The sequence below is a fragment of the Aegilops tauschii genome, chromosome 7, assembly GCF_002575655.3.
Source record: "Aegilops tauschii subsp. strangulata cultivar AL8/78 chromosome 7, Aet v6.0, whole genome shotgun sequence".
NCBI lineage: Eukaryota > Viridiplantae > Streptophyta > Magnoliopsida > Poales > Poaceae > Aegilops > Aegilops tauschii.
In genome coordinates, this window is record NC_053041.3 from 113,539,141 (window position 1) to 113,562,919 (window position 23,779).

Sequence of the window (23,779 nt, forward strand, 5' to 3'; positions counted from 1 at the left end):
CAGGCGACCCAAGTATTCTATCTACCGTGGGCCTGCCAAACTAATCCAAATCTGAAAGGTTGGGATGTCGTTTATGAAGTGCCGCCACGTGCTAGACTATCTCCCCCAAAGGAAGAGGATTATGAACCTCACATTAACCCAGACACATATGAAGGAGAATTCTTCCAAGAGACACGTCTTTCCAAAAAGCGTTTCAAGAACCGCTATACTTCACCCCAAAACATTGAAGTAGACAGCGACAGTGAATCCGACATCACCCCAGAGGAGGAACAAGAAGAGCCGGAACAAGAAGAGGTTACTGCTGCGGATGACCTGTCATTGCTTGACCGATTACGTCAAGGTGGCCTTGCACATGTTGATGCCACTGAACCCTATGAGCCCGTCATTGATTATAGTGATGATGATGATTATGCATTTATTGATGATACTGATCGAGATTATTAGTAGTGTCAGGTATTAAATTTTTTTAATGTTGTACTTGATGATGATACACTTAAGTGATACACATATTATTATTCATGTCGGTCTTTTTTTTATGTTGTACTAATTTCGTTTACTGTTTGTCATGGCAGGTGTTGAAAGATGGTGGGCGCTGGTCGGGAGCGCGCCAAGGCCCCTTCTTCGTCGGCGCGTGGTCTGAGGTCTTCGATTCCAGACATACCTCTCCGCCGAGCGTTGCTGGACAGTATGTCCACACCGCCGGGCCCTTCTTCGTCGACCGCGGTGCCCAGCAGGGGACGAGGTAGGAAGAGAGGAGGTGGGGCACGTGGTCGCGGGAGAGGAGGTAGGGTGACTGCTACGGCGCCTTCCTCGCCGCCACCCCCAGCTGTTTCACCCGAGCACGTGACTGCTAGGGTGGACTCGTCCGAGGAGGAGGCTACACGGACTCCGGTCCACGAGCCTCCGGTCCACGGGTCTTGGGCCCACGAGCCTCGGGTCGACTGGCCTTCGGCCGACGAGACCCCGGAGGAGCACACGTCCGGATGGGGTACCTGGCCGGATCAGCCCGAGGAGCCGAGTGGCCATGCTGATGATGGCGGGGAGCCGACTGATCTTGAGGAGGAGGGTGGCACCGTCTACCAGCGTGGTGCTACACGGCTCCCGTCCGTGTCGGCGACCCGCGAGCAGAGGTGGTTGATCTTCCCTGATGGGGAGAGGTACGTAAGTGCATTTAATATTTTTGTACCTTCTGCATTCACGTTTCTTCAAATAACTAATGCGTTGGCCTTGTCATGCTGCAGGGGTTGGGACCACCATCATAGTGTCCGCCGGCCCAACTCCGTCCTTGGAGTTCTTTGCCGGCAAAACTTCCCGGGGTTTGTCACGTTGCCTGGTGAGGGTCGGCTTCCAGAGCTTGGGTTGAGCTGGGAGCACTACGTGGCTGCCCCGGCCCCGCCGGATGTCATTATCGACGGTGTCGTGTGCGACACGAGGGCAGACATGGTGATCAGGACGTTCTGGGTAATTTCTCCTTTACACATTTCAAAATCTTCAACTAGCTAGTTATTAATTGTACTAATCAATATTGTCTCATTTGATTGCAGACATTCTACAGGTGTGAGGAGGGATACGAGGAGGACAGCGCAAATGTTATCCAGAACGTCTGCAAGCGCCTACTCCAGAACTTACGGCACGAGGCTCGAGTGCAGGCTGTTCGAGACTACTACGCCTTGCGTGGTATCAAGAAGACCAAGCCAGCGTGCCGCGATAAGTTCCTGAGTAAGGAGCAGTACATGAAGGTAATTCTTAAGGCCTTCTACTTAAGTTCCTTCATTTAGTAATTCTTAGCCGTAGCGCTCAAGTTTCTATTTGCTAACTTAGGCGCCTCCGAGATGGTGTGCGGATCGGATGGATTGTTGGGAGGTGTTGGTCGATGAGTGGTGCTCACAAGAATGGCTAGCCCTCCACAACCAAGCCAAGGACAAACGTGCCCAAATGGAAGGTGTGCCACACCATCAAGGCAGCTCCAACTTATATCAGTTCGGGCGCAACTGGGTATGTGGTTTGCTTCATGATTCATGCAATTCATTCATCATGCTAGCTTGAGCCCTTTAATTACTAATTTTCATTGTTTCTCTCTTTCAGGCACGCTACAATAAGGCGGATAAGGTGCCAGAGGTGTACGACCTGTATGCCATGGCCCACACTGGCTCTTTCAAGAAAGTCAAGGCTTTCTCTCAGTCTGACCTCGATGATGCAAACAACTTCACCAACATCTCCTACCACAACAAGCTCGTGAGATATAGAGATGAGGGGAAGGCGAGGAAAGGGGAGGACTTTAACCCGAGCCAGGGTCCCATTGATCCAGAGCTGGTGATGATATCTGGTGGCGGGAGGTCCCATGGCTCCATAGCCATTGGAGATGGACTTATCCGTTGTCCTAGCACTCTCCCGGAGATCAAGGCGCGCCAGTCGAGCTCCGCTCCTGAGATAAGGCCTCGTGAACGGCCAGTGCAACTCGCCATCAAGGTTAGTGATACGTACTCAGTTATCTTTCTCCATTACATTGTGTGCGCTTCCATCAATGATTACAAATGGTCATGTGAGTGGTGTTGCAGGCTGCTATACAGATTGAGAGAGATAGAACGGAGAAACTTCTGGCGGAGGCGGCGGAGAGGCAGCGGGAGATGGAGGAGAGGACGAGAAAGATGATGGAGGAGGAGAGGGCACGGAATGACATGCAGGCAAGGGCCATGTACGAGCTCTTTGTGGTAAGTTTCTTCTGCAGATTACTTGCTAGTCTTAACATTTGAGTCTCATTACTAACTAGTATGACTCTGTTCTGAAAACCAAATGTGCAGTCTGTGTGCGAGAAGTCCGGTCAGCCCGCTCCGCCGATGCCAGTGATTGCTCCTGGGAGCACGGTGAGTTTAGTTTGAATGGACATTACTTGGTAGTCTTAACATTTGAGTGCCGTAATGCTAACGAGACATTGGAAATGATCTTTGGTGCAGCTTAACTCTAGAAACGCATCGCACGATCCTTCTCCAGGTAGCGGCACTAGCCACCCCGCTCCTACACCTCCCTGATCACGGTAAGTTTCTCTAGTGTTTTGCTTAACAAATGCATAAATACCTAGACTTAGCTTTATTTCCTCCAATATGCTTACCATAATGACCTAGAGTTAGCTTATTTTCCTCCAAAATGACCCATTTTACCTAGGTTAGCTTATAAATGATGCAGTTCATCCAAGTTAGCTCAAAAATGACCCATTTTACCTAGATTAGCTCCTAAATGATCCATTTTACCTACGTTAGCTTTAAAATGGCCCATTTCACCTAGGTTAACTCCAAAATGACCCATCTTACCTAGGTTATCTCATAAACGATCCATTTCAACTAATTTAGCTCATAAACGATCCATTTGACCTAAGTGAGCTAAAAAACTATCCATTTCACCTAAATTAGCTCTTAAATGATCCATTTCACCTAAGTTAGCTCAAAAAGATCCATTTCAACTAAATTAGCTCTAAAATGACCCATTTTACGTAGATGAGCTCCTAAATGATCCATTTTACCTACGTTAGCTTTAAAATGACCCATTTCACCTAGGTTAGCTCCAAAATGACCCATTTCACCTAGGTTAGCTCCAAAATGACCCATTTCACCTAGGTTAGCTCCAAAATGACCCATTTCACCTTACTTAGCTCAAAAACGATGCCCTTCACCTTAGTTAGCTCATAAACGACCCATTTCAACTAAGTTAGCTCATAAATGATCCATTTCAACTAAGTTAGCTCATAAACAACCCATTTCAACTTAGTTAGCTCATATATGATCCATTTCACCTAAGTTAGCTCATAAATGACATATACTTCTTGTTCTAGTCTTCTTCTTGTTCTAGTCACCTATTTCTAACTTTCTTATTTACCATTTTGCAGATTTCATTCACTTCATGGAAGCTAGCTTGCTATAATGGAGTGCTTGCTTTTCCTTTGATGAAACTTTGCATTGTATCTAGCTTGCTATGATGGAACTTGCTATCTTGATGAAACTTTGCATTGTAATATATATATGGATGGAACAATGTGTATGGATGGAACTTGCTTATGTATGAACAATGTGTATGGATGAAACTGATGTGATATGTGATATGAAACTTATGTGCTGGATATGTGATATGGAAATATATCTATATATGTCATATATATTTTCTGTGCAAATTGTGGGATTTAATAAAAAACAGAAAAAACAGCCAATATGCAGGCTCTTTGCCGTCTGCCACCGACGGCAAAGAGCTCTTTGCCGTCTGTGGCAGACGGCAAAGAAGCCACGTGGCAGCCAACTGTGCTTCCTGGGAGCTGACCCATTTGGTCAGTTTGCCTACAGTGGCAGACGGCAAAGACTTTGCCATCTGTGGCAGACGGCAAAGAACCTTCACTTTGCCATCTGTGGCAAACGGCAAAGAACCTGCACTTCGCCATCAGTGGCAGACGGCAAAGACCAGAGAAATTTTGCCGTCAGCGGCGGACGGCAAAGGTCTGCCGTTAGCCACTTAACGGACTGACAGCGCAATTATTGCCGTCCGCCCTCTTTGCCGTCCGCCGCAGACGGCAAAGAACCTTTGCCGTCCGCCGCCAGGAAGCAGACGGCAAAGCAGCTGTTTACCGTAGCCTTCTTTGCCGGAGCCTTTTGCCGTCCGCGGCTGACGGCAAAGGTCTTTGTCGTCCCCTTTCGAGCCTTTGCCGTCCGCCGTGGCAGACGGCAAAGTAGCTGTTTCCTGTAGTGGAAGCTAATGATGATGATCATGTAACTTCAGATCAAGTTACTACCGAACCTCATAGGTAAACCAGAGTGAGATCTGCACCAGAGTGGTACGGTAATCCTGTTTTGGAGGTCATGACCATGACGAACCTACGAACTATGAGGAAGCAATGATGAGCCCAGATTCCGTGAAATGGCTTGAGGCCATGAAATCTGAGATGAGATCCATGTACGAGAACAAAGTGTGGACTTTGGTTGACTTGCCCGATGATCGGCAAGCCATAAAAAATAAATGGATCTTCAAGAGGAAGACGGACACTGATAGTAGTGTTACTATCTACAAAGCTAGACTTGTTGAAAAAGGTTTTTGACAAAGTTCAAGGTGTTGACTACGATGAGATTTTCTCACTCGTAGCGATGATTAAAGTCTGTCCGAATCATGTTAGCAAATTGCCACATTTTATGAAATCTGGCAAATGGATGCCACATTCCTTAATGGATTTCTTAAAGAAGAGTTGTATATGATGCAACCAGAAGGTTTTGTCGATCCTAAAGGTGTTAACAAAATGTGCATGCTCTAGTGATCCATCTATCGACTGATGCAAGCATCTCGAAGTCGGAATATACGCTTTGGTGAGTTGATCAAAGCATATAGTTTTATACAGACTTGCGGCGAAGCCTGTATTTACAAGAAAGTGAGTGGGAGCACTACAGCATTTCTGATAAATATATGTGAATGACATATTGTTGATCGGAAATAATGTAGAATTTTTTGGAAAGCATAAAGGAGTTTTTGAAAGGAGTTTTTCAAAGAAAGACCTCGGTGAAGCTGCTTACATATTGAGCATCAAGATCTATAGAGATAGATCAAGACGCTTGATAAGTTTCTTCAATGAGTGATACGTCTCCATCGTATCTATAATTTTTTATTGTTCCATGCCAATATTATTCAACTTTCATATACTTTTTGGCAACTTTTTATACTATTTTTGGGACTAACATATTGATCCAGTGCCCAGTGTCAGTTCTTGTTTGTTGCATGTTTTATGTCTCGCAGAATATCCATATCAAACAGAATCCAAACAGGATAAAAATGAACGGAGCTTATTTTTGAAATATTTGGAAAATTCCGGAATAAAAATCCACGCGAGACGGTGCCTGAGGTGGCCACGAGGCGGGGGCGCCCCTGCCCCCCTGGGCGCGCCCCGACCTCGTGGGCCACCCGTAAGGCGGTTGATGCCCTTCTTCGGCCGCAATAAAGCTAATTTTTGGTAAAAAAATCACTGGGAAGGTTTCAATCCAATCGGAGTTACGAATCTCCATATATACCCGAAATGGTGAAAGGGCAGCAGGGAGAACGCAGAAACAGAGAGAAATAGAGAGACAGATCCAATCTCGGAGGGGCTCTCGCCCCTCCTACGCCATGGAGGCCAAGGACCAGAGGGGACACCCTTCTCCCATCTAGGGAGGAGATCAAGGAAGAAGAAGACGAAGGGGCCCCCTCTCCCCTTCTCTTCCGGTGGCGCCGGAACGCCGCCGTGGCCATCATCATCACCGCAATCTTCACCAACAACTTCACCGCCATCATCACCAACTCTTCCCCCCTCTATGCAGCGGTGTAACCTCTCTCTTACCCGGTGTAATCTCTACTTAAACATGGTGCTCAACGCTATATATTATTTCCCAGTGATGTATGGCTATCCTATGATGTTTGAGTAGATCCGTTTTGTCCTATGGGCTATTTGATGATCAAGATTGGTTTGAGTTGCATGTTTTGTTATTGGTGTTGTCCTATGGTGCTCTCCGTGTCGCGCAAGCATGAGGGATTTCCGTTGTAGGGTTTGCAATATGTTCATGATTTTCTTATGGTGGGTGGCGTGAGTGACAGAAGTACAGACCCGAGTAAGTAGGTTGTTTGCGTATGGGATAAAGGGGACTTGATACTTTAATGCTATGGTTGGGTTTTACCTTAATGATCTTTAGTAGTTGCGGATGCTTGCTAGAGTTCCAATCATAAGTGCATATGATCCAAGTAGAGAAAGTATGTTAGCTTATGCCTCTCCCTCAAATAAAATTGCAATAATGATTACCGGTCTAGTTATCGATTGCCCAGGGACAAATAACTTTCTCGTGAAAAAAAGCACTTTACTAAAACTAATTTAGTTGTGTCTTCATCTAAACAGCCCCTAGCTTTTATTTACGCGCTCTTTATCTTCTTGCAAACCTATCCAAAAACACCTACAAAGTACTTCTAGTTTTATACTTGTTCTAGGTAAAGCGAACGTCAAGCGTGCGTAGAGTTGTATCGGTGGTTGATAGAACTTGAGGGAATATTTGTTCTACCTTTAGCTCCTCGTTGGGTTCGACACTCTTACTTATCGAAAGAGGCTACAATTGATCCCCTATACTTGTGGATTATCAAGACCTTTTTCTAGCGCCGTTGCCGGGGAGCAATAGCATGGGGTGAATATTCTCGTGTGTGCTTGTTTGCTTTATCACTAAGTAATTTTTATTTGCTGTTCTTAGTTGTTCTCTCTCTTTAGTTATGGATATGGAACACGAAATACAAAAAAATTAGGTGCACTTGCTGCTCATGGAGATGGGGAACCTCCTAAAACCCTCGATGCTGGTTATGTGAAAGATATTATGTACTACTTTAATAATCCTGAGAAAACCCCATTCAACTATGTTATGGGAGTAACGTTGGATCAACGTGAATACTTTAGGGATTACCGCTTGACACAAAAAGGGAAACTATTATGGGATCAAATTAATATGTTGTATTGGTATGCTAGGCAACTATGCTTGAGATATGATTATACTTGTTGCTCTAGGATGAAGGCTCCACACCTTCCCTTTTCATGCAAATTTAATGATAACAAATCCTTAGCCTCTTATGCTAATGGTATATATGATTACTATGATGTGGAACAAATAGAAGAATTTGTTGCTTTTATGGGTGCTTATTATATTGAATCTATTTTTAAAGAGTTTGAAGATTTTGATGATTCGGTTTATAGACCTGAAAATTTTGCTATCCTTAAATATTGTTATGAGAATTATGAATACAATTACGATATTAATGCACTTATTGAGAAAGTCTCCGCTGTCCAAGAAGAGACTAATATTTTGCAGGAATCTATGGAAGAAGAAGTTGATGAAACTGTTAGCTCATTGGATGAAAAAGATGAGGAGGAGAGCGAAGAACAAAAGGAGGAAGAGCGGATTAGCTACCCGTGCCCACCTTCTAATGAGAGTATCTCTTCAACTCATACATTGTTTAATTCCCCTTCGTGCTTACCGAAGGATGATTGCTATGATAATTGTTATGATCACATTGATTCTCTTGAAATATCCCTTTTTGATGATGTTTGCCATGCTTGTGGCCAAGATGCCAATATGAATTATGCTTATGGAGATGAACTTGCTATAGTTCCTTATGTTATGCATGAAATCGTTGCTATTGCACCCACACATGATAGTCCTATTATCTTTTTGAATTCTCCAAACTACACTATATCGGAGAAGTTTGCCTTTATTAAGGATTATATTGATGGGTTGCGTCTCACTTCTACACATGATAATTTTGATAGATATAATATATGCATGTGCTTGCTGCTCCTACTTGCAATTATTATGAGAGAGGAACTATATCTCCACCTCTCTATGTTTCCAACATTATAAAATTGCAAGAAACTGTTTATACTATGCATTGGCCTTTACTATGTGTGCAAGAGTTGTTCTTTTTATGACATGCCGATGCATAGGAAGAGAGTTAGACTTCATCATTGCTTGATATGTGTTACTTTGTGCTCACTACTAAATTACAAATCATTGTTAATTAAAATTGGCTTTGATATACCTTGGGATTCGGTGGATCCATTACTTGAGCACAATATCCCTAGCTTAATGGCTTTAAAGAAAGCGCTGCCAGGGAGACAACCCGGAAGTTTTAGAGAGTCATTTATTTCTTTTGAGTTCTTTCTTATAGTTTAAAAACAACAAAAATAAAGAGGGGAACCCAAAACTTTTTCAAAAAGGAAAGTGAAAGTGAGAAAGACAAGCATTGTTGAAGTGGGAGAGCTCCTTGAACTTTGTTCATGCTCACGGAAACTTTGTGAATATTGATTACAGAAACTTTTCAACAAAAATAACTATCCCCTTGTACAATTCCATTGTATTATAAAAATAATGTGCCAAGGTTTGCCATTAGGATGTTTACAATACTTGTTGGTTTGTACGGTGCAGGACAGAAACTTTGGCTGTAGTGCGCGATTTTTAATTTTTTTTACTGGACGTCAAATGGTTCTGATTCTTTTTGCACTGTCTTTATATACAAATTTTTTATTTTTCCTAATTTTTGCAGAATTTTTCAAGTATCAGAAGTATGGTGAATGTTCAGATTATTACAGACTGTTCTGTTTTAGACAGATTCTGTTTTTGATGCATAGTTTGCTTGTTTTGATGAAACTATCAATTTATATCAGTGGATTAAGCCATGAAAAAGTTGTATTACAGTAGACACAACGCAAAAACAAAATATGAATTGGTTTGCAACATTACTTAGAGTAGTGATTTACTTTATTATACTAACGGATCTTACCGAGTTTTCTGTTGAAGTTTTGTGTGGATGAAGTGTTCGATGATCGAGAAGGTTTTGATGTGAGAATAAGGAAGAGAGGCAAGAGCTCAAGCTTGGGGATGCCCGAGGCACCCCAAGTAAATATTCAAGGAGACTCAAGCGTCTAAGCTTGGGGATGCCCCGGAAGGCATCCCCTCTTTCTTCAACAAATATTGGTATGTTTTCGGATTCGTTTCATTCATGTGATATGTGCAAATCTTGGAGCGTCTTTTGCATTTAGTTTTCACTTTTCTTTTATGCACCATGCTGGTATGAGATAGCCCTTGGTTGATTTATAGAATGCTCATTGCACTTCACTTATATCTTTTGAGTATGGCTTTATAGAATGCTTCATGTGCTTCACTTATATCATTTGAAGCTTGGATTGCCTATTTCTCTTTACATAGACAACCGCCATTTGTAGAATGCTCTTTTGCTTCACTTATATTTGTTAGAGCGTGAGCATATCTTTCGTAGAAAGAATTAAACTCTCATGCTTCACTTATATCTATTTAGAGAGATGACAGGAACTGGTCATTCACATGGTTAGTCAGAAAACCCTACATAAAACTTGTAGATCACTGAATATGATATGTTTGATTCCTTGCAATAGTTTTGCGATATAAAGGTGGTGATATTAGAGTCGTGCTAGTTGAGTAATTGTGAAATTGAGAAATACTTGTGTTGAGGTTTGCAAGTCCCGTAGCATGCACGTATGGTGAACCGTTATGTAACGAAGTTGGAGCATGAGGTGTTTATTGATTGTCTTCCTTATGAGTGGCGGTCGGGGACGAGCGATGGTCTTTTCCTACCAATCTATCCCCCTAGGAGCAGGCGCATAGTACTTTGTTTCTATAGCTAATAGACTTTTGCAATAAGTATGTGAGTTCTTTATGACTAATGTTGAGTCCATGGATTATACGCACTCTCACCCTTCCATCATTGCTAGCCTCTTCGGTACCGTGCATTGCCCTTTCTCACCTCGAGAGTTGGTGCAAACTTCGCCGGTGCATCCAAACCCCATGATACGATACCCTCTATCACACATAAACCTCCTTATATCTTCCTCAAAACAGCCACCATACCTACCTATTATGGCATTTTCATAGCCATTCCGAGATATATTGCCATACAACTTCCATCATCATCATATACATGACTTGAGCATTTATTGTCATATTGCTTTGCATGATCGTAAGATAGCTAGCATGATGTTTTCATGGCTTGTCCGTTTTTTTATGTCATTGCTACGCTAGATCATTGCACATCCCGGTACACCGCCGGAGGCATTCATATGGAGTCATATCTTTGTTCTAGATATCGAGTTGTAATATTGAGTTGTAAGTAAATAAAAGTGTGATGATCATCATTATTAGAGCATTGCCCCAGTGAGGAAAGGATGATGGAGACTATGATTCCCCCACAAGTCGGGATGAGACTCCGGACGAAAAAATAGAAAAAAAGAGAGAAAGGCCAAAAAAGAGAAGGCCCAAAAAAAGAGGAAAAAAGAAAACAAAAAAATGAGAGAAAAAGAGAGAAGGGGCAATGTTACTATCTTTTTACCACACTTGTGCTTCAAAGTAGCACCATGTTCTTCATATAGAGAGTCTCTTGAGTTATCACTTTTATATACTAGTGGGAATTTTTATTATAGAACTTGGCTTGTATATTCCAACGATGGGCTTCCTCAAATGCCCTAGGTCTTCATGAGCAAGCAAGTTGGATGCACACCCACTTAGTTTCAGTTTGAGCTTTCATAGACTTATAGCTCTAGTGCATCTGTTGCATGGCAATCCCTACTCCTCACATTGACATCAATTGATGGGCATCTCCATAGCCCGTTGATACACCTAGTTGATGTGAGACTTTCTCCTTTTTGTCTTCTCCACATAACCCCCACCATCATATTCTATTCCACTTATAGTGCTATATCCATGGCTCACGCTCATGTATTGCGTGAAAGTTGAAAAGGTTTGAGAACATCAAAAGTATGAAACAATTGCTTGGCTTGTCATCGGGGTTGTGCATGATGTGAGTATTTTGTGTGGTGAAGATGGAGCATAGCCAGACTATATGATTTTGTAGGGATAACTTTCTTTGGCCTTGTTATTTTGAAGAGACATGATTGCTTTATTAGTAGGCTTGAAGTATCATTGTTTTTTATGTCAAAAGATAGACTATTGCTTTGAATCACTCGTGTCTTAATATTCATGCCATGATTAGACATATGATCAAGATTGTGCCAGGTAGCATTCCACATAAAAAATTATCTTTTTTATCATTTACCTACTCGAGGACGAGCAGGAATTAAGCTTGGGGATGCTGATACGTCTCCGTCGTATCTATAATTTTTTATTGTTCCATGCCAATATTATTCAACTTTCATATACTTTTTGGCAACTTTTTATACTATTTTTGGGACTAACATATTGATCCAGTGCCCAGTGCCAGTTCCTGTTTGTTGCATGTTTTATGTCTCGCAGAATATCCATATCAAACAGAATCCAAACGGGATAAAAACGAACGGAGCTTATTTTTGGAATATTTGGAAAATTGCGGAAGAAAAAATCCACGCGAGACGGTGCCCGAGGTGGCCACGAGGCAGGGGGCGCCCCTGACCCCCCATGGGCGCGCCCCTGACCCTCGTGGACCACCCATAAGGCGGTTGATGCCCTTCTTCGGCCGCAAGAAAGCTAATTTTGGTAAAAAATCACGGCGAAGGTTTCAATCCAATCGGAGTTACGGATCTCCATATATACCCGAAACGGTGAAAGGGCAGCAGGGAGAACGCAGAAACAGAGAGAAACAGAGAGACAAATCCAATCTTGGAGGGGCTCTCACCCCTCCCACGCCATGGAGGCCAAGGACCAGAGGGGAAACCCTTCTCCCATCTAGGGAGGAGGTCAAGGAAGAAGAAGACGAAGGGGTCCCCTCTCCCCTTCTCTTCCGGTGGCGCCGGAACGCCGCCGTGGCCATCATCATCACCGCAATCTTCACCAACAACTTCACCGCCATCATTACCAACTCTTCCCCCCTCTATGCAGTGGTGTAACCTCTCTCTTACCCGCTGTAATCTCTACTTAAACATGGTGCTCAACGCTATATATTATATCCCAATGATGTATGGCTATCCTATGATGTTTGAGTAGATCTGTTTTGTCCTATGGGCTATTTGATGATCAAGATTGGTTTGAGTTGCATGTTTTATTATTGGTGATGTCCTATGGTGCTCTCCGTGTTGCGCAAGCGTGAGGGATTCCTGCTGTAGGGTTTGCAATATGTTCATGATTTGCTTATGGTGGGTGGCGTGAGTGACAGAAGCACAGACCCGAGTAAGTAGGTTGTTTGCGTATGGGATAAAGGGGACTTGATCCTTTAATGCTATGGTTGGGTTTTACCTTAATGATCTTTAGTAGTTGCGGATTCTTGCTAGAGTTCCAATCATAAGTGCATATGATCCAAGTAGATAAAGTATGTTAGCTTATGCCTCTCCCTCAAATAAAATTGCAATAATGATTACCGGCCTAGTTATCGATTGCCTAGGGACAAATAACTTTCTCGTGACAAAAAGCTCTTTACTAAAACTAATTTAGTTGTGTCTTCATCTAAAAAGCCCCTAGCTTTTGTTTACGCGCTCTTTATCTTCTTGCAAGCCTATCCAAAAACACCTACAAAGTACTTCTAGTTTTATACTTGTTCTAGGTAAAGGGAACGTCAAGCGTGCGTAGAGTTGTATCGGTGGTCGATAGAACTTGAGGGAATATTTGTTCTACCTTTAGCTCCTCGTTGGGTTCGACACTCTTACTTATCGAAAGAGGCTACAATTGATCCCCTATACTTGTGGGTTATCTATGAGTACATACCTTGACAAAGTTTTGAAGAAGTTCAAAGTGGATCGGGCAAAGAAAGGGTTCTTGCCTGTGTTATAAGGTGTGAAGTTGAGTAAGACTCAAAGCCCGACCACGGCGGAAGATAGAAAGAGAATGAAAGTCATTCCCTATGCCTCAGCCATAGGTTCTATAAGTATGCCATGTTGTGTACCAAATCTATTGTATACTCTACACTGAGTTTGGCAAGGGAGTACAATAGTGATCTAGGAGTAGATCACCAGACAGCGGTCAAAATTATCCTTAGTGAAATAAGGATATGTTTCTCGATTATGGAGGTGACAAAAGGTTCATTGTAAAGAGTTACGTCGATGCAAGCTTTGACACAAATCTGGATGACTCTAAGTCTCGATCTAGATACATATTGAAAGTGGGAGCAATTAGCTAGAGTAGCTCCGTGCAGAGCATTGTTGACATAGAAATTTGCAAAATACATACGGATCTGAATGTGGCAGACCCGTTGACTAAATTTCTCTCAAAAGCAAAACATGATCACACCTTAGTACTCTTTGGGTGTTAATCACATAGAGATGTGAACTAGATTGCTGACTCTAGTAAACCCTTTGGGTGTTGGTCACATGTTGATGTGAACTATGGGTGTTAGCCACATAAAGATGTGAACTATTGATGTTAAATCACATGGCGATGTGATCTAGATTATTGACTCTAGTGCAAGTGGGAGACTGAAGGAAATATGCCCTAGAGGCAATAATAAAGTTGTTATTTATATTTCCTTATATCATGATAAATGTTTATTATTCATGCTAGAATTGTATTAACCGGAAACTTAGTACATGTGTGAATACATAGACAAACAGAGTGTCACTAGTATGCCTCTACTTGACTAGCTCGTTGATCAAAGATGGTTATGTTTCCTAACCATAGACATGAGTTTTCATTTGATTAACGGGATCACATCATTAGGAGAATGATGTGATTGACTTGACCCATTCTGTTAGCTTAGCACTTCATCGTTTAGTATTCTGCTATTGCTTTCTTCATGACTTATACATGTTCCTATGACTATGAGATTATGCAACTCCTGTTTACCGGAGGAACACTTTGTGTGCTACCAAACGTCACAACGTAACTGGGTGATTATAAAGGTGTTGTACAGGTGTCTCCAAAGGTACTTGTTGGGTTGGCGTATTTCGAGATTAGGATTTGTCACTCCGATTATCGGAGAGGTATCTCTAGGCCCACTCGGTAATGCACATCACTATAAGCCTTGCAAGCATTGTAACTAATGAGTTAGTTGCGGGATGATGTATTACGGAACGAGTAAAGAGACTTGCCGATAACGAGATTGAACTAGGTATTGAGATACCGACGATCGAATCTCGGGCAAGTACATACCGATGACAAAGGGAACAACGTATGTTGTTATGTGGTTCGACCGATAAAGATCTTCGTAGAATATGTAGGAGCCAATATGGGCATCCAGGTTCCGCTATTGGTTATTGACCAGAGAAGTGTCTCGGTCATGTCTACATAGTTCTCGAACCCGTAGGGTCCGCACGTTTAAACGTTCGTTGACGATATAGTATTACATGAGTTATGTATGTTGGTGACCGAATGTTGTTCGGAGTCCCGGATGAGATCACGGACATGATGAGGAGCTCCAGAATGGTCCGGAGGTAAAGATTCATATATTGGATGATATGGTTAGGCCAAGGGGTCAGGCCCACAGGGCTATAAGTCGGTGCAAAAGGAGTTTTGCGGAGGCCAGGGGGCCAAACGCCGGAGACCCTGGCGTCTGGCCCAGATGCCGAGGCCCATGGCGTCTGGGCCAGACGCCAAGGATTGTGGCGTTTGGTCCTGGAGTCCGAGTGGGACTCTTGCCTTTCGGGCAAAACCGACTTTGAGGAGGCTTTTGCTCCAAGTTTCGATCCCAGGGCTCAACATATAAATAGAGGGGCAGGGCTAGCACCAAAGACACATCAAGAAACACCAAGCCGTGTGCCGGCAACCCCGTCCCCTCTAGTTTATCCTCCGTCATAGTTTTCGTAGTGCTTAGGCGAAGCCCTGCGGAGATTGTTCTTCACCAACACCGTCACCACGCCGTCGTGCTGCCGGAACTCATCTACTACTTCGCCCGTCTTGCTGGATCAAGAAGGCGAGGACGTCATCGAGCTGAACGTGTGCAGAACTCGGAGGTGCCGTGCGTTCGGTACTTGGATCGGTCGGATCGTGAAGACGTACGACTACATCAACCGCGTTGATAAACGCTTCCGCTTACGGTCTACGAGGGTACGTAGACAACACTCTCCCCTCTCGTTGCTATGCATCACCATGATCCTGTGTGTGCGTAGGAATTTTTATGAAATTACTACGTTCCCCAACAGTGTTCACTTATAAATCAACGAAAACACTAACGCCCACACGTATGGGCGTCTGGCAACACGTCCACATGCATGGATCCTTCTCCAACCAAGTCTGCACGAATCTTGGCGCGTTCTAGCAGTTTTTGTGTGCCACGTAGGACTTATCTGGTGTGTGGGCATTCATCCGGTCGCCCACACGTCCTTTTTCACCACACGGGAGGCTGGTGTGTGGGCGTTTAGCAATTCTTCCACACACCAGTTTTCACGCACGCATAGGGGGCTGGTGTGTGGGCGTTTATCACTTCGCCCACACGCCCGTCTCCTCGCCCACACCCAAAGCTGGTGTGTGGGCAGTTGCCATGTGTTTCTGCAGGGTACATGGCAACTGCCCTAGCTTTGCTTGTAAGCAGATGGCAACTCTCTTTTACCCGAGTTGCCATGTGTTTTTGCATGGTACATGGCAACCGCCCTAGCGTACTTGTGAGCACACGGCAACTCTCTCTTTTACCCGGACATGTTTTTTTGCCATGCCTTTTTGTAGTGCTACACGGCAATTGCCTAGTGTTAGTGGGCGGCAACTTCTAAAGTTTTGAAATCATGGCAACTGAAGTAGACCAGACCATATATGGCAACTGCAGTTGAGCAACCATGGCAACTGTAGTTGTCCGACATGGCAACTGAAGTTCAGCGACATGGCAACTACAGTTAAACGAATATGGACGAGGGTCTGGACCATGGCAACTGCGGGACACGTGGTGACTGTCAAGCGGGGCGTGCGGGACCATGAGGTACGAGGCCTGACGTACGGGGCGTGTGGGCGTTATCTATTTCGCCCACACGCACGCGTGTGAGAGGGGTCGGGAGGGAAAAAAGAGATATGTGGGCATTACTTGTTTTGCCCACACGTAGGTGTGTGGGCTGTTCCTCTTATACGCCACATAAAATGTGTGGGCAGACCCTCTAACACCCATACGTGTGGCACTTATCGGCGTCCTAAATCAATTACCTAGATGAAAGAAAACAAATGATGATCAATATATAAGATAAGGAAAGAAAAAGTAGGATATGTTAAGAAAAGAGTAAATAAAAGGTATTGTACTAACTACAAAGAGGACTTAAACTCAAGACACATCTCACTAGTAGAAAACAGGGATTTGGTTGAAGCATGGGTAAGGGCATTAATCCCGGTTCACTCCCGAACCGGGACCAAAGGGGGCATCAGTCCCGGTTCATGAGGTCAGGGCGCCGGCCGTGCCTCGGAGGCTATTGGTCCCGGTTCGTCTGACCCCTTTGGTCCCGGTTCCAGATACGAACCAGGACCAGTGGGCCTCGCTCCTGGCCCAGCACCTTTTGTCCCGGCTGGTGGCTGAAACAGGGACCAAATATTGTTCTTTAATCCCGGTTCTAGCCACCAACCGAGACTGAAGAGATCCCTATATATACCCCGCCCCTGCCCATGAACAGAGCCATTGCTCTGTTTTTTTGACCGGCCCAATTATACCAACCGGGACTTAGTCACAACCAACAACTACTATATGGCGTCATGTATAGTATCCAATGTTTGATGGCCCAATTATACCATGTATGTTAAAGAACACGATACAATATATTCATTCGAATAAATAAATAAGTGTTCAGCTGAAGTAGGCAGTATTGAAGTCTATCTTTATGATCTAGTCGTGGTGGCTTCAATGTAGCTAGTAAAACTTCACGTTTATATAAATTCACACGAGCTCATCCTCGACACCACATACGGTTCGAGCCATCCATCTGCACAACGTGGTAATATATACGTTAGGAGATTCTATGAGGACGTACTTGCTCAAGATTTGGAAAGAAACCAAGGGATAATGGGACATGCACATCAGTGACCTTCGCTAATCTATCAATAGCTGAAGTAGGTCTTACCCATGTCAACGAGGCAAATAGACCACTGTCTTGTGTTCCCAAGAAGGATAGGACTGACAGGCATCAAGAAGAAATGTTCAGCATCGAGCACTACTGGAGCAACAATCTCAGACAGTCATAGCTCTGCTATTGTGCCTGGAGGTGGGTTATATGTGTTGAGTATATTGTGTACGTGTATATTTATGTGTAGGGCCCACCTCCTGTTTCCTTTGTATATATACGTGCCTGATGCACCGATCAATACATCGTGATTGCACAGCTCACATCTTGTCCTTCTACATGGTATCTATCGCAGCACGATCCTAAAACTCTAAGCCGCCGCCGCCGCTCCTCCCCGCCGCCGCCATCAGCCGCCGCCGCCGCCACCGTCTTCTCGGTCGCCGCCGTCGCCGCTGGTTGCCGCCGCCCCTTCCCCACCACCCTGCCTTCCGCCGCCGCCGCCTCTCCCGAGGCCGTCGCCGCCGATCGCCCCCGCTTCCGCCACTGCCTCCTCTCCCGCACCACCGCCGCCACCTCTCACCCGCCGCGAACCCTACCCGCCGCCACCCTCCAACCCGCGCCCGAACCCAAAACCCTAGCCATGAGCTCCTCCTCCTCCACTGTCTCGAACCCGTTCGCCGGTCCCGATGTCACCCTCGTCCACAACCTCAACATCCATGAGCGTGTCCCGGTGAAGCTTGATCAAAACACCGCGTCCTACTTCGCTTGGAAGCGGTATTTTTCGCTCGTGTTCCGTGAGTACCTCCTGCACGGCCACATGGACGGCACTGTGGACTCGGCGCTCATGATCAACGACGAGGAGTGGATGATCCTCGACGCCACCATCATCCGCTGGTTCTTCCTCACCATCTCCAGCGACCTCTTCCACACCGTGGTGGATGACGACGACGACGCCTACGCGGTCTGGACCAAGCTCAACGGCCTCTTCACCGACAACCGGCTGCAGCGCAAGGTCCTTCTCCACGGTGAGTTTTATGGGTGCCAGCAACTTGACTCGTCCATCAATGATTTTTGCATGCGCCTCAAGAAGCTTGCCGATGAGCTCCGTGATCTCGGCGAGACGATCGGCGACGAGCTCCTCATCAGCACCCTCACCGCCGGCCTCAACGAGGATTTTGGGAACGCCGCCTCCAACCTCACCCTCATCCCGGAGCCTACCTTCGCTAAGGTGGTCGCGTACCTCAAGTTGGAGGAGCGCCGGATGCGGATGGCGTGGACTCGCGCGACCCACACCGCCCTTGTCGTCGGCACCCGCGGGGGTCAAGCCCCGCCACCACCGCGCCCGACGCCGCCCCAGCCGGCGGTGCCCGCCCCGGCCGCTCCCTTCCCGCCGCCCCAGCCGGCGGCTAATGGAGGGGGTCGTCGCGGCGGCCGCAAGCAGGGGGGTGCAGGCGCTAAGGGAGGAGCACCCCGCCCGCCACAGCCGGCCTACCAGCCGGCCCCGTGGTACGCCGGTCAGAACCCATGGACCGGCGTTGTGCACGCTTACTCCATGCCGGTTCCCCGTGCTCCTGCCCCGGGTATTCTCGGCGCCCAGCCACCGTCGCACCAGGCATTCTACGCCGCGCTGCAGCCCTATGCGACGCCCTACGGGCAGCAGCCACAGCCAGGCGGGCTGCCGCTGCTGCCCCTGATGGCCCCGCCGCAGCCTCTCTCACCGGCGCCGTGGGACCCGGCCCTTCTGGCGGCTCTTCACACCGCTCCTTCCCCGTCCAGCTACACCGGCGGCGGCGACTGGTACATGGACACCGGGGCCACCGCTCACATGGCGGCCTATCCCGGTAACCTTCACACCTCATATCCTGTCCATACTTCCAACCGTATCACCGTCGGTGACGGCTCCTCTCTTCCTATCACCCATATAGGTCATGCATATTTTCCGTCTAACTCCACTCCAATATCCATGTCTAATGTCTTAGTTTCTCCTAAGCTTATTAAAAATCTTGTTTCTGTTCGTTCTCTTACACGTGAAAATCCTGTTACCGTTGAATTTGACGAATGTGGTTTTTCTGTTAAGGACGCTCGCACGCGGATGGTGCTCCACCGATGTGACAGCCCCGACGAGCTCTACCCGGTTCACTCCACCACCTCCACCACCTCCGCCGCCCCTGTCGCTCTCGCCACCGGAGTGGATCTTTGGCACGCTCGCTTGGTTCATCCTAATCCTGCCACACTTCGCCACATACTTCGAAGTTTCTCTTTCACGTGTAATAAGAACGAGGATCACTCGTGTCATGCATGTCGCCTCGGCAAACATGCTCGTCTACCGTTTAGGGCTTCTTCTCATGTTGCATCGTACCCGTTTGAGTTAATTCATAGTGATGTTTGGACCTCTCCTGTTGCCAGTAATACAGGCTTTCTTTATTATCTTGTCATACTTGATGATTTCTCGCACTATGTGTGGACCTTCCCGTTGCGCCGCAAGTCGGATGCTATATCCACTCTCGCCGCCTTCTACTCCTATGTTCTCACGCAGCTTGGTCGTCCCATTCTCGCGTTTCAGACAGATAACGGGAAGGAGTTCGACAACCTCGCTGTTCGTACTCTTCTCACCACACATGGCACGACTTTTCGTCTCACTTGCCCGTACACCTCGCAGCAGAACGGTCGCGCTAAGCGTATCCTTCGCACTCTTAATGACTGCGTTCGGACCCTTCTTTTTCATGCCAATGTGCCTCCGCGTTTTTGGCCTGACGCTCTCGCCACCGCTTCACTCCTCATTAACATCCGCCCATGTCGCACTCGCGGGAACTTTGCACCCCATCACCTTCTCTTCGGTGCACCACCCTCTTATGATGAGCTTTGCATCTTCGGCCGCCTTTGCTACCCTAGCATCGCCGCTACTGCGCCTCATAAGCTTGCACCCCGCTCGGTCGCCTGCATCTTTCTCGGCTACCCGCCTAACACTAAGGGCTACCGCTGCTATGATCCCGTCTCTCATCGTGTTTTCACCTCCCGACAAGTTTACTTTGATGAGATGGTGTTTCCGTTTCAGCAGCAGGTACCTCTTGTCGCCTCGTCACCGCCGGCCACCGCCGGCCCTCTGGCGACTCCGTCAGGTGGACGGCCCCGTTCAGCCCGTGGACCGCCTCCGGGCTTTGGCGGTCCTCGCGCTCCCATGCCGGCGCCTGCATCCTCGGCCTCCTCGGCCGACCCCGACGGCGCGGCTGGCGCCCCTCCTTCACCCGCCGCCCCCGACTCGGGCGCCGTGGGATCGGGCGCTGCTGGCTCGGCCGCCACTTCGGCTGCCTCGACGCTGGCCGCCTCGCCGGCCCCGATGCCGGCCCCCTCGCTGGCTACGACGCTGGCCGCCTCACCGGCCCCGACGCCGGCCGCCTCGCCAGTGGCTTCGCCGCCCGTGTCGCCGGCCGCCTCGCCGGTGGCTCCGATGGCGCCGACTGGCCCTGTTACATGGGCCCGCACCGGTGTTCATCGTCCGAGCCTCCGGTACTCGCGCGATGAGTATGTCCTCGCCACCTCCACCGCGGAGCCGTCTCCTCTTCCCGCGTCCGCTCGCGCAGCCCTTCGTGATCCACACTGGCTTGCGGCGATGCAGGAAGAGTTCGACGCTCTTCAGCGGAACCGTACTTGGACACTGGTTCCCCGGCCTTCTCGCGCCAACGTCATCACCAGCAAGTGGGTCTTTCGCCATAAGACCCGCTCAGATGGTACTCTTGAGTGCTACAAGGCTTGCTGGGTGGTTCGTGGTTTCCGCCAGCGTGCTGGAGTGGACTTCACTGAGACGTTTGCCCCGGTTGTTAAACCGGGCACGATCCACACCGTCCTCCAGCTCGAGGTGTCCCGAGGCTGGCCTGTTCATCAGATGGATGTCTCCAACGCTTTTCTCCACGGCCATCTTGAGGAGCAGGTGTATTGTGAGCAGCCCACCGGTTTTGTCGATGCCTCACTTCCTGGCCATGTGTGTCTGCTGTCCCGGTCTCTCTACAGGCTCAAGCAAGCACCCCGTGCCTGGTACCACCGGATCACCGGGTTTCTTCAGACACTGGGTTTCAGCGTCACTCGTTCAGACGCCTCATTGTTTGTCTATCGCCATGGTGACACGACTCCATATTTGCTCCTTTATGTCGACGACATCATCCTGACGGCCTCCTCCGCAGCTCTTTTTCAGCAGATTACTCTTCGGCTGCGTGACGAGTTTGCCATCAAGGACTTGGGTGCTCTACATTATTTCCTTGGCATGGAGGTCGTTCGGCGCCCGGACGGTTTCTTTCTTCATCAGCAGAAGTATGCGCATGAGCTTCCTTAGCGTGCGGGCATGCTCAACTGTCACCCTGTTGCTACTCCTGTTGACACGAAGGCCAAGGTTTCTGCTCTTGAGGGCTCACCAGCATCGGATGCTCCTTTCTACCGGTCTATCGTCGGTGCTCTTCAGTATTTGACTCTCACCAGAGCGGATCTTCAGTATGCTGTTCAGCAGGTGTGTCTCCACATGCACGCCCCTCGTGACTCCCATTGGACTCTCGTGAAGCGAATCCTCCGTTACATCCGCGGCACGATGACCCTCGGGCTGACACTCACGGCGTCCACTTCTCTGGAGATGATGGCCTACTCTGATGCGGACTGGGCTGGCTGCCCAGATACTCGTCGGTCCACCTCTGGCTACTGCGTCTACCTCGGTCCTTCCCTCGTCTCGTGGTCGTTCAAGCGACAACCCACGGTTTCGCGCTCCAGCGCGGAGGATGAGTACCGAGCTGTGGCCAACGCTGTTGCTGAGTGCACCTGGCTACGACAGTCACTTCAGGAGCTGCATCACGACGTCTCCCAGGCTACGGTTGTCTACTGCGACAACGTTTCCGCGGTGTACCTCTCCGCCAACCCCGTTCATCATCGCCGGACTAAACACATTGAGCTGGACATTCATTTTGTGCGCGAGCAGGTGGCTCTCGGACGCATTCGGGTTCTTCATGTGCCGACTGCGCAACAGTTCGCCGATGTGATGACGAAGGGTCTGCCGACTTCCACCTTCGAGGAGTTTCGTTCCAGTCTTTGCATCACTGGCGCCGCTTCGACTGCGGGGGGTGTTGAGTATATTGTGTACGTGTATATTTGTGTGTAGGGCCCACCTCCTGTTTCCTTTGTATAGTTAAGGTTGTGGCCCACCTCTGTACTTATATATACGTGCCTGGTGCACCGATCAATACATCGCGATTGCACAGCCCACATCTTGTCCTTCTACACTATGGAATGGACCGCTCCCACTTGGCACGAGCTTCGTGTGTTCTGTAAACGTGTGTGGCCCAGTTACATGCAGAGCACACAGTGTGTCCTTGACTGTGTTGTCGAACAATTGATCCATGAAAAACGAACCAAATCTGTGGGGGCGGCGTCCGCCGCGTCGGTTGCATGAAACATGTTTCTGCAGGCCCCACACAATGTCTCCAGACATGTTTTATCTTGACAGACTATTATGTAGGAGTATATATAGAATCACTAATTTTCAGTTGACTGGTCTTGATTCGGCTTCATTCAGCCTTTTTAGTTCTTTTATGATTGGGAATATCATGCGAGTATAACCAGTAATATCTTTGATATTTTTAGTGTAATTTCTATTTTGATGTTTTGTCTGTTATTCTACATGGCTCAGATATTGATATTTCAGATTTATAGTTATATAGGTTATTGTGTAAATTAAATGCATGTCTTTTGGATAGCCGCCAACAGTAACATATGGGGTTTTGGTTCTATTACTGACCTTGACTAGTTAAAAATTAATATTTGTTTTATCTCAGTTTATATTTACTACCAATAGTAAAAGTACACTCATTATATTAATGATTTTTTTCTCTGAATTACTATTTTTAGTTATTGATCTATTCATAATCAATCATGACAGTACAGAGAACATGAGAGATGTTTTCACTCGAATGTCAATAGTTTGTCCCTTGTTGTATTATTGTTCTCTAGAAACATCTCACTGTTCCTGTTTCTTTTTCCTTGTGAAAATTCAGTGCCTCGCCTCCCAGGAGCCTTTGTCTGTCTCGCATCTCTCCACCCACGCATTCCTGATCAAGACAAAATCTAGAAAGTCGGCAGCCGGACTCGAGTGACCACCCATAAACGCCAGCATAGGCGCCTCCTCACGCCCCTTGCCATTGTTGTTCGGCCTATTCAGGCAATGACCCGGGCGGCCGACAATGGAGGTGGGCCATCTCCGATCGCATCCACTGTCCTCGAAGTTTATAGAAGCGGAACCTTTCCCCATCGCACTGCAGACTGTCATTCGTCATGGTTGGTAGCGTGCCAAAGGGATGAGGTCGTCTGCCTCAGATCTTTGGTTGTCTCATCTCGGCCGCCTCTCCAGTGAGTCATTGGCAT

The 23,779-nt window shown here is 47.2% G+C and overlaps 2 protein-coding genes across 2 annotated transcripts; both read left to right on the top strand.

Annotated features, from left to right (window-relative positions):
• The first annotated feature begins 18,023 nt into the window (after positions 1 to 18,023).
• LOC109767451 (uncharacterized) lies at positions 18,024 to 19,495 on the top strand. Its single transcript, XM_020326206.1, has 2 exons — positions 18,024 to 19,224; positions 19,461 to 19,495. The coding sequence occupies exons 1-2, from the start codon at positions 18,024 to 18,026 to the stop codon at positions 19,493 to 19,495; spliced, it is 1,236 nt and encodes a 411-aa protein (XP_020181795.1).
• Positions 19,496 to 21,719: 2,224 nt separating this feature from the next.
• LOC141026901 (secreted RxLR effector protein 161-like) lies at positions 21,720 to 23,511 on the top strand. The gene is made up of 2 exons (XM_073503779.1): positions 21,720 to 22,340; positions 23,413 to 23,511. The coding sequence occupies exons 1-2, from the start codon at positions 21,720 to 21,722 to the stop codon at positions 23,509 to 23,511; spliced, it is 720 nt and encodes a 239-aa protein (XP_073359880.1).
• The last annotated feature ends 268 nt before the right edge of the window (positions 23,512 to 23,779 follow it).